We start from the raw sequence: 12,166 nt of genomic DNA, 5'->3' as shown, positions 1-12,166 counted from the left end.
TATTTTTCCCAAAGAATAATTATGTCTACCTGCAACCTCTCAAGCTTATTTTTTTTTTCACAACATGCTATGTATTAAACGGAAACACCTTTGTAGATAAGGCAAGTCTAGATTTCTCTCCCAGAATCGTTGCATTTGTTTGGTTTGTGTCAAAGTTGGGCATTATGTGTCATTTCTTAGATGAAGTTATGTGTCGTATGAACTGGACACCTTTAATGTGTTCCACACACTTTACAACTTTTTTTCAACTAAACACTTTTCATTTTCTATGGAACACCATTTCCATCACACTGATGAAAAAATAAATTTTATTATAATAAGATAGTATCTCCATATAATGATATAGCTATCTCTTTATAATGAGTTATTGTATTTTATTTTATTGTATTATCAGAATGGCAGAAACAGGCTTCCATCATTTCCTGCTTGGTTTTGTTAATCTGAAAACCGCAACACAAACACTGATGAAGATAGATATCTCTAAAACTGTTTGAATGAATGAAATTCTGTCACAGGACATTGGCTGCATGTATGTACTGTATACCATATACAGTATATGTAGTTGTTGTTTTTAACACAGTTACTCTTTAATTCAAAAGAGAAATGCTGCCCGGCTGAAGAGACGGAGCTCCAGAGAATGTCAGTTCACTGCTGCAGCTCGTTTGCAGCAGAGAACTTCATTAGCATCACTAGAAGCTAAAATGTGTTCTAACTTTTGAATTGGTGTTCCTCTACTTACGTAACTCAACAGTTTCTACACTGTAAGTATTCATTAAAAAACAGAGGCCATAAGGTTGTGTGTGAAAAACTAAACAGTCCTTTGCCAGCAGGTTCCATGCAATTGGACTCAACTGATCATCAAGAGTGATGATTTCACTTCTATCCTTGCTTCACCCTTGTGTCCTTCAAATGCTCGTTCATGTTGGAGGGTTTGAGTGTGTAGTGTGTCCCAATTCTCCACATCCGGCTTTAGCCCCGCCCCTTTTGGGTCCTATTTTTTGCACTTCTGCTAAGCCCACATCCAGGCAGACTTCGGTGAAGTGTATTACCAACAATTCATTACTGCATGTGACATTTTGAACTAAAGGGTGGAAATATGGCTTTTTTTTTGTTTTTATTAAAAACATTTTTTTAAGTTGTATGATAAGGCAAACAGTTTTCAGATTTAAAGTATAGAAATATTTTTTGTTTTACTCTGCTGGACATGTGTGAATACGATGAATTTTGCTCTTTAGTCAACAAGTTGTAGTAAAACACTTTTGAACAGTCAAATATCTCCAGCAGTGACTTTGGAAAGCAAAAATACCATTACTGTACATTTAAAATCAATTTCTTTGTTGTAGTTAAACTTTTTAGCAGCACAAACCCTGATTAGTGACCGGTCCACCATTTCGGATGTCGAAGTTGACATGCAGAGGCGTGCTGTCCCAGTTCTCTAATTTTTGCATACTTGTAACCTGCACACTTGAACTCTTGTTAACTTTGATTGAGTCCACACTTCACAGAAGGGTGTAGGGTGCAGAGCGACTATCGGGGCTGAGCCTTAGTCTTTTGGACTGTGTGTAAATATATAACAAATTATATTCTTACAGCTGAATTCAATCCAGTACTGGACCTACTTGGGGCAACAAACTTCCCTGCCATTCATCCATTCTAACATCAGATTGCTCTCTGTTTGCCATCATTTTTATAAGCAGTGTGTTATGCCTTGTTTGTAAATAGTGGAGTGATTAATGTAGTTTAGAGAGGTCTAATATGGTGCAGCCTTAGATTTATTTTAAAAAATAGCAAAAATGTCTTTATTGGCCCTAAAAACTTTTTTTTGTTTGTTTTGCCAAACAACTGTCTGATTTGTAAATATCTAAACAATTCTGGATTCCGTAATCCAAAGATAATTGAAGCTCATCATTTCTGCCTCCTTGAACAAAACTGTATGTTGCAGGACTTTTATTTGACTATCTCTGTGCTGTCTTATCCTGCTGGGATGTTTAGTCCTGGGAAGACTGGAAACTATCAAGTTGGAACTATAATTTGATAAACCTGCTGATATTTCCCCTGCTAAATCCAATGGAACCAGAAAAAGAGTAATAAACAATGACAGTATGAAATATGGGATGAATATGGGATTCCTGAACAATTTAACCTGTGTGACTAGAACTTTTTTTTCATTCTTGGGATGTGGCATTCTGATTTATGTGACTTGATAAGAAGGAAAACTACCCAGCCTGTTGACCTTAGTATAGCAGAGGGAAGGGGTTTGGCATCACACTGCCATTATGGATGGTTTGAAAAGTCAAGGACACTTAGGCTAAAGCATGAAAGGTCCTGCCAAGCAAATATGAAACCCTGTGACTTTTAGTGAAGCAAAAATGTTCATCTTCTTTCACTAAAAGTTCTTATGTGAAATAAGTTACACATAAGTTACTCATATTCTCTCACCTGATGACCATGCATGACCCTGCAAGGATAAACATGTTCAGATAATGGATGGATGGAAGTTATGTTTTTACTCCAATCATTTCCAAAACTGTTTTGCAGGTAGATAGAGATTCGGAGTGTGTGACAGTGCAAACATCACAGTGTTTGAGAGGCAAGAAAAAGTGAGAGAGATCATAGATATGCAGCCTCACTTCCTCCCACCCCAGGGCTCCCTAATTGAGTGGAGGGGTTTGTTATATAAACAAGTGCAGCTCTAGTTGAAAATGTAATAGCGGGAGAGCATGCATCATGCATTCTGAAAATGATATGTTCCAGTGGGTGAATGCTGGTGTCAAAAGGGTGCTGATGAAGAGCTGGTTATCGGCATGGAGAGCCTGCACTCTGTGAATCCTCACCTCACCTCTTCTTCACGCCGCTGAACACAAGCGTCTCTAACTGTTCTATTTCTGTACCCACCAATTGGAAAACGCTGCTGCTCATCGTTCTACATTTGAAAAGCCTGCTAAAGTGGTAATCTGCAGGATCTTTGTTATTTCCCTGTTTGACGTTGTCTACGTGTTTGCTGCTAAGTGCTCATTAATCCGGTTTCTGCTCCACACTCCCCCTGAGATCAGTGACTGAGTCTAGCACCCAGGAGTCTTTTTACATGTGTTTCTGAAGTCGCAGTTTCTCTTCGTAGCAAGTCTTTGTGTCTTCAAGCATGTGGATACTGTTTCTCACACTAGTTTGAGTTTCAGGCAGAGCAGAAACTCAGAAACTGAAGAAAGTCAGAAGTCTAAGTCATGATGACAATAATTACTCTGTAGAGACCGACTGAACACAAAGATGCTGTGGAGATGAGATAATGAAGTCATTGTCAAACTTTCAAGCAGGCAGGATCAATGTCAACATGATAGGAAATACAAATGGAAGAACCTTCTGGGCCTTTGACATCACCGCCTTCACTCATGTCTTTGTTTTGCCCCTTTGTTTTGTCTGAATGTTGCTATTTGTCCTAATATGTCCTTTCCTCTTTTTTGTTTTAGTCTTCTTTCTTTCTTTCCTTTCATTTGTTATTTTGTTTATATTTCCTTTTAATTCATGTAAAGCACTTTGAATTGCCTTGTTGCTGAAATTGTGCTATATAAATAAAATTACCTTTCCTACCTTACCTTCTATATCCTGACAGTAACTGGCTGAACCTCAGATGTTCCACAGCTTTTAACTTGGTACCTACATGTTACCCTGTCATGAACACAGCTTTATGATTGAGCATCATTGACAGCAACAATTTAAAAGAGAAAACAACAAATATATAAAAGTGAGATTTACTGATATCAGAGAAAAACTAAAAAGGCCACATCTCTGGGCAGTGTCCATCACCACCAACTGACTAGATGAATGTTGTCCTCAGTTTGCATAAAGAATGTCAGTCATACTGGGCCTAGAAGACTTCTTTCTACCAAAAGACCCTGAAACAGAGTGGGACCTTAAGATGAAGCACATTTGGATTACACAGTAGAACAATGATTCAAAGCTCTGTGGCATGTCCAACTTTCAAAGTAAAAAAAAAATATCTCAAAATAAAATGAAGATTGTGGAGTGGCCTAGTCAAAGTCTTGACTTAAATCTAAATATGATACTGTGGTGTGACCTTAAACAGGCTGATCATTGTCAAAAACACTGCAGTGTGACTGAATTTAAACTGTTTTGTGAGTAGAAGGATGGACCAAAATTCCTCCACAGTTAACACATGGATGGCACAAGCATTTATAAGATTCAGGGGCATTTGAATGTTTTGGATATATATATATTTTTACATTTAGTATTTAGTCAGTTTATCTTGGCCTTAATTTGGAGCGATGGTGGTGACAGAGGTAGGAGTTTGCCCTGCAATCAGTGGGACTCCCCAGGGCAGCTGTGGCTGCACTTGTGTAGCTAGCCATAATCAGTGTGAATGTGTTGTGAATGACTGATTTCATTGTAAAGCCTCCTTGAAGGTCCAAAAAGGCCAATAAATTGACTGGATGATAAATGTATCCTATATTATATATGCATATAGTATATCATGTAAACAGCACTGTCAGAGATGCAATAAATATAACAGGTGTGTGAATGATCTAATCAACTGACTGTTGATTGCAGACAATCCACTTTATTAGCAGAAATAGAGGGCCCCAAAACCACATTTCACTTAGGGCCCCATGGAGGCTTGGGCCGGCCCTGGAAATGGCTGTGAAGTCCTTTCACATATCAGTGACTTTGTTTCTCATTTGTTCTTGAATTTGTTTAGATTGGTGCATAATTAATTGCTAGTTAAATCTTTTTGCCTACTTCACTTAGATAAGTTATATTGGAAATACTTTCCTGATTCTTTGATTCAGGGAATAAATCAAAAATAGGTGAACATTTTAAGGTAAGTTTTTAAAAAAGAAATTAATTCATAATTTACCAAGGTGGGCAATTATTTTTGATATTGACCCAGACTGGATTAGAAAGCATTTTTTTAACTAAATAAAAAAGTGCATAGCAATATTTTTAAATTTAATATTTAGTTTGCTAACTAAATATTAAGCTTCAAACTGAATATTTAGTTTAAATTAATTTAGCTAGCAATGTAAATGTTCAGTTTAAAGCTAATGATTTGATTTGAAGTCAATTTAGCTAGTGAGTTAAATATTCAATTGGTTAACTAAGAAATGTGCTAACCATGCTAGCTAAATATTTAGCTTAACTAGACATTTGTCTTATAACAGGCTAACTAGCCCAAATTATTGCTGTTCATTATTACTGTGTAACTTTACTAATGGTTCCCTATAGAGTAATGCTTATTTAATTTTCTCTTGTTTTTTTTTATCTGATACTGAAATTGGTTTAATAATCTAAAACACTCAAGAGTGTCAAAAAAGAAACAAAGAAGAGTTTTCACAAACATAATTACATTGCACCCAACTGTAACTTCAGAGAAAAGAACAGCATGAACAAGGAATGAAAGCTGCAGGGATTATTAGGGCTCTATTTTCATGGTTGGTAGTTTAAGTTGAAAGTGCTTGAATTGTTGCTGAGAGAATTGAAGGAGTTCTGAGTAACCAGGAGTTATATTAATTAGACATTAGAAATCAGAACATCTTTAATTTGAGACACAGCATCGATCAGCAGCATGCACACTTACACTCCCACAAAGGCAAAAAGTGCTCCTCTACATTTTAAAACAGAATAATGCCGTTTAACAATAACCACCTCTGCGGTTTAGCTGCTATCTGTAAAGCTCGCACAGCATAGCACTCTGTAAATAGGAGATGGAGAGTCTGGTGTGAATCAATAAAAGCCATCAAACACCTGAGGGGTCCCCCAATTTTCCCACAAACCACTCCACCCCCTGGGCAGGGGGGAACAATAGCAGGGCATCAATACCTGCAATTGGGGAAAGAAGGGCAGAAAACAGTGGGCATAGCACACAAGTGGGTAACCTCTCCTTCAGACGGCAAATGGACACACAATCGTTTGCATCAATTCAGTCCAATAGGAGATGGAGGGCAGGATAGGTATGGGGTGCCATTAGGACAGTATTGGTGTAGAAAGTGGGCGCCAGAGAGAAAGAAGGGATGTGAAGGTTTATAAAGCAGATAAAGATGGAGACGCAGGGGGGATATAGGTGTTTTCAATTACCTCCAAATTCAGAGCAATTTCCTCCTCTTTCTGACCACACCCCCCACTGCGAGACTGATGAGAGTCCTGAACAAAGGGGTGTGGAGATCGCGATTGTTTGACTGCAGGTTAGTGGGGAGATGCAGGAGGAGGCAGTTTTCATCCTACTGCTTTGTTCAACCTTTCTCTGTCACCTTGCATCTTCTGCACTGGTTCCCTTTCTCTTTCTCTCTCTTCTTTCTTTTGCAGTGGACATAAACTTCAGACACTAATTCAACTTGTGTGTGGATGTTGATAAGCTCCTTCCTGAGAGCAAGAGATACTCTTGTGCAGCCTAAAACTTCCACACACACACCTACACACACATACACCTACACTCACACACGCACACACACACAAGAGTACCTCTTGTGCGTGTGGAAGCAAAGTCTTGCCTCATTCAGTAGGAAACAGACTGTTTCTGAATTACAGTGTTTAAATTTAGTCTGACAGCAGCATAGAACATCTGATCTCAATGATTTTGATTTCCTTTAGATTAAAAAAAAAAAACCTCAAAAAGCAAAGGCTGGGAAGTGTAATGTTTCAAATAAACTTACAGCAGATGCTTTGTGTTGCTATGTTGGTCTGAAAGCCCCTCAGCATTCTGATGAAAGTACCTGCCCCTCCTGGCAATTTAGATTCTTTATTGGAGGCACAACAAGGGAATTCAATATAAGGGTTATGTGAAACATTTTCTTGAATGTCAGTTTGTGTTCATATTACTGCCTGAGTCAGGATCTAACAGGCCTGCAGGTGGGTTGAAGAAAATGGATCAGTGTTTTGAAGACAAAACCATTATACAAAACAAAATTGGTTGTTCATTTCAGGTTAATTTGAATGACATGTTTGACCGTAGATGGAAATATTCTACATAGGCTATTTTTGTGGCTTTAGTTTGAAGTACAAAAATAAACACAGGAACAAGATCTACTCATTACTCTCCAATGCAATGTAGACCCGCAAGAACCTCTCTGCAGGATACAGGAAGTGTCGTCTGTCTGTCAGCATACAGAATGCCAGGTCACTTCCTCAACTCCTTTCACACAATCACTGTGACACTACAGCAGTTATTCCAGGATTCCTGCCCATGCACATTTACAATAAATGTTACACAGATGCTCAGAAAACTCTGAGCTGCCAACTTCATGATGTGTTTTCATCTTCTGATTTTACTAAAATACTACAGGTAATTAGTAGTGCCCTCTGCCCTATGTGGTGCAGAGGGCCTGTCAATAAAAGCTGTAAAGACTTAATGTAGTTAATGTAGTTTTTACGGGAAAAGAGATTTGACAGAAAATGTTCAGAAATGTTGTCTCATTCATTGAACCCCATTTAGAACATCGTCCCATCCTTTCATTTACTTTAGAACAAACATGTTTTAAAGTCAACCCACAACAAGTGTAGAAAAACACATGAGAAAAAAAAGATAAGTTGTTTATAGCTGTTTTGAAACATGGCACAGTAGCGCCCCCTGTGGTGAAAACGTTTCTTATGTGAGGGTGTATGAAGTAAGATCAGAAAAAAATATTTATGTTTTCGCAGGTTCTGAGCCATAATAGCTTCTTTCTAAAGATCAGATGGAGAAAGTGACACAAATATTAAAATCCTATCGTAATTCTAGTTATTCTATAGTTCCAAGGTGCTATTGTGGACTGTTGAGAACCTGTTGGAGAATGTGAAAAATGATGTTCACAGCTGCTCTCCACACAGTCTGACTATACTTGACCTTACCTGCACATGTACAAATCTTACTGTTTGTAGATGTGGAAGGCTGGCCAAAAGACCTGCAGTGACATGGAAGCTGAATACAAATTCACAACCACTTTTTAGATTTGGATTTGTAAAATATTGAAAGCTATAATTTTCTTTTCACTTTACACATATGCATAAACTTTTATTTTTGTCTATCACATAAAATTCCAAATAAAACAAGTTTGTACTTGTAAAACAAAATATAGGTGCAAATGTTATCAGTCATAATAATTATATTAATACAACTTAATTTGGTATATTTATGTAGAATCAGTTCAGAACAAATGTTGTCTCATGGCATTTCATAAAAAAATAATTTCAATTCAGTCACACATTGCATTCCAAGCCACTAAAAACCATGCAATGGATTTCTGTCAAAAGAGACTGTTGTAAACACACAGCACACAGACTGTGTGTGTTGTATGCTTTTCTGCAGGTTGAATGTTGTGTAATCTCATGCTAAGCAGGATATTCAAGTATAAACTAACAGATGGGAGGGTTATTTTTATGTTTTTAGTGAGGTGATATTTAAATGCAACAAGCAAATAGGAAGTTGAGTAGGATTGCTTGTAGAAAACTTTCAATCTTAAAATCTTCCCACTATCTTTGATCTTGCAGTGAATGAAAATTCAAGCTCAAGTAAAAGCTACAAAATTTTCTCACTTGCAGTCAAGCAGGGATATTGGGTAAGACCACATAGTTATTGTAAAACAAGAAATTTGTTTCAGCAACAATATTGCATAAGATCTTCCTGCCAGTAAGATTGTCTTGCAAATGGCTGCCATTTCAAAAGGCTGAGCCTCGTCACTTTCATTTTCGTGAAGCGGTAAAGCTGGTCTCAGTTGGATCCTTTAGCCTCCACATGGCAGAACGTAACCCTCCAACCTGTGAGGAAACTCTAAGCTTCATCCCAATTAGCAGCCATTCCCTAAAACGACCTACAGGGAACCGTCCACTACCAGTGATGTCAATGGTTTTCCACTGCAATGGGAGGGGACTTCATCAGGCCTTTGAGCAAAGATCACTTCTGACCACAGCACAGCCAACACTGCCACCTAGTGGACTCATTTCACATCTCAACAGGCTTAGAAGAAAGGCAACTTAAGTTGTAAAGTTAATTCTAAGTTGTTGACCAAGAAATTTGCATATTTTGATGGTCAACTACTGGTAGCTTTTCAGTTTTAAGAAAAATGAATTCCACTTGAGTTTAAATATTTAAACTAAAGCTATAAAAATTTGTCCATATGCTTGTAGAACTCTGACTCCCTAGATGACTTGTTCCTGATGTTCTATTGCCCTTTGAAAAGTCTTAAAGTTGCAGGGGACCCTAAAGTCTGAACTGGAATAAAAAAAACAAAACAAAAAAAAACCTTCATTTAACTCCGGTTTATAGGGTTTCCCAGCCATCCCCTTCTTATGGTTTCTGTCTCAATCCTGCATGCATTACAGCTGAAAATAAAATTGTCTTCACTTAATCTACTACAAAATATCCAACCAATAAGTGCACAACATAAAAACCAGAAACATTTGTGTCGAGAACTCATTTATTTAGAACACAGAAAATTGCAAGAGGTCACAAGTTAACAGGACAAACAGGAACAACATTGACAGAAGAATTTAGGCCAAATCCTCTTCACCCTCTTCCTCAAACTCTCCCTCCTCCTCAGCAGTGGCATCCTGGTACTGCTGATACTCAGACACCAGGTCATTCATGTTGCTCTCTGCCTCAGTGAACTCCATCTCATCCATACCCTCACCGGTGTACCAGTGGAGGAAAGCTTTGCGCCTGAACATAGCTGTGAACTGCTCAGAGATGCGCTTGAACAGCTCTTGGATGGCTGTGCTGTTGCCGATGAACGTGGCAGCCATTTTGAGCCCACGAGGAGGAATGTCACAGACTGCAGTCTTGACATTGTTTGGGATCCATTCTACAAAGTAGCTGCTGTTCTTGTTTTGGACATTGAGCATCTGCTCGTCCACCTCCTTCATGGACATGCGGCCACGGAAGATGGCAGCCACAGTCAAGTAGCGGCCGTGGCGCGGGTCGCAGGCAGCCATCATGTTCTTGGCGTCGAACATCTGCTGGGTGAGCTCAGGTACTGTGAGTGATCTGTACTGCTGGCTGCCTCTGCTGGTAAGGGGAGCAAAACCTGGCATGAAGAAGTGCAGACGTGGGAATGGCACCATGTTCACAGCCAGCTTGCGCAGGTCAGCATTGAGCTGTCCAGGGAACCTCAGGCAGGTTGTGACACCACTCATGGTGGCAGAGACCAAGTGGTTGAGGTCACCGTATGAGGGGGTTGTGAGTTTGAGTGTGCGGAAACAGATGTCATACAGGGCCTCGTTGTCAATGCAATAGGTTTCATCTGTGTTCTCTACAAGCTGATGGACTGATAATGTGGCGTTGTAGGGCTCGACGACTGTGTCGGACACTTTTGGGGAAGGAACTACACTGAAGGTGTTCATGATGCGGTCAGGGTACTCTTCACGGATCTTGCTGATCAGGAGTGTACCCATGCCAGAGCCTGTACCACCACCGAGGGAGTGTGTGAGCTGGAATCCCTGCAGGCAGTCACAGCTTTCAGCCTCCTTCCTGACCACATCCAGGACGGAGTCCACCAGCTCGGCACCTTCTGTATAGTGGCCTTTAGCCCAGTTGTTGCCAGCACCACTCTGACCTGCAAATAGAGGGCCAAAATTCTTAGTCAAGACATTTTCATAGGTAGCACGAGTTTTGATTTAAACTGTAAGCAACGCACCAAAAACAAAGTTGTCTGGCCTGAAGACCTGGCCGAAGGGTCCAGATCTCACAGAGTCCATGGTTCCTGGCTCCAGATCCACAAGCACGGCACGTGGCACATACTTTCCACCTTTACAGTAGAGGCAGCACAAAATTAGGCTGGAATACAACACTGGTCTATTGAACCAAATAAAAACAGTAATATTTACCAGAAGCTTCATTGTAGTAGACATTGATCCTGTCCAACTGCAGGTCACTGTCTCCATGATAAGTACCAGTTGGGTCAATGCCATGTTCATCACTGATTACTTCCCAGAACTAGAACACACAAAAACTTAAATCTATATACAAAGAAGCAAAACCACCGAGGGGAGGAAAAAAACAAAAACAAAAAAACAAAAAAAAAAAAACGCAGATTAGGGCGCCATTTCAAAGTTGACGTCCCTTCCCGCCGCAGCGCGCACCTTCACGCCCCTATTGGTTGAGGAGGTTATGAATTTCAAACCTCCCAGCTACGTCACTAACCGTCCTCGCAGATGCCGGGCGCCATTCAAAGCCAGCAACTAGTAGGCCTCAGCCGCCTCAATAAAAAATAAATAAATAAATAAATAAATAAATAAAATATAGCCAATTTTTAAATGTTTTTGAAGTTGCATAATCGGCCATTACACACCACAATGTGATGAGCTTTTGGTGTCTACGTCTTAGTGACTACTTCCTTTTTTCCCCACCAAGACATTTCCAAATGTCTAAAGATTAAAGAATGGGGTTTCAAGCATCGTTTGTGTAGTTTCAAGCTGAACCCACACGATACTATTGAACAGGGTTTTGAACATTGAAAAACAAAAGGGGAAAAATAAAAAAATAAAAAAAATCCTTAAAATGGATACATCTGCAGCTACCGCGACAAAAATGAATGCTTCCACGGCTTCTCCCACATCTATTCATGTTTTAGAGCAAGTTAATGGTCGAGTCGAGAAAGTAGGCCACAGTGATATTCCCAGGGTGTGGTTACGGAGGCGCAGGGAGCACAAAGAGCCGGCTTTTATGACAAAGAACAAAAGCATTTGATGTAAAAATCAATTTGCAGCAACACAGGTTCGCTTACCTTGGCACCAATTTGGTTTCCGCACTGGCCAGCCTGAAGATGCACAATTTCCCTCATTTTGCTGATAACTCGGTGTACCACGTCAACAAAATCTGCTTTGGTTTGCCTGTAAATGCGTACTAACTGTGTCGTTTCTCTCCTTTATAGAACAATAGAGCCTCCCACCTCACGTTTCCATTGGCTATTTTATGTATGTGTTTTTTACAGATGTAGATTTCTACCAATGAGATTTAACTTGGTTATGTGCGATTGGACCGATAAGCTGTCAATCAAATTCATTTTGGAGCCGTTAGGCCTCACCCTCCATTCCCGCCCCTTTTATCCAATGACTGCAGAACGGAAATGCACCTCGGCGAACAGATTTTACCCGGTTCTTCAGAACCGCGCTTTTGCATGTGAGGGTACACATTAGGTTAAGTTAAGTGTCTATATTGCAACCGAAGACAGACTAGCCTGGTAAA

General features: G+C 39.6%; 1 protein-coding gene across 1 annotated transcript; it reads right to left on the bottom strand.

The window, feature by feature from the left end:
* Positions 1–9,383: 9,383 nt before the first annotated feature.
* On the bottom strand, positions 9,384–11,821 carry tubb2b (tubulin, beta 2b). Its single transcript, XM_007557756.2, has 4 exons — positions 11,706–11,821; positions 10,807–10,915; positions 10,617–10,727; positions 9,384–10,535 (listed from the first exon to the last, which is right to left on the bottom strand). Exons 1-4 carry the CDS (start codon positions 11,760–11,762, stop codon positions 9,475–9,477), a joined length of 1,338 nt encoding a protein of 445 aa, XP_007557818.1. The 5' UTR covers positions 11,763–11,821; the 3' UTR covers positions 9,384–9,474.
* Between the last annotated feature and the right edge of the window lie 345 nt (positions 11,822–12,166).

Source organism: Poecilia formosa, unplaced genomic scaffold, assembly GCF_000485575.1.
Source record: "Poecilia formosa unplaced genomic scaffold, Poecilia_formosa-5.1.2 Scaffold91, whole genome shotgun sequence".
NCBI lineage: Eukaryota > Metazoa > Chordata > Actinopteri > Cyprinodontiformes > Poeciliidae > Poecilia > Poecilia formosa.
This window is presented reverse-complemented; position numbering and strand designations above follow the sequence as displayed.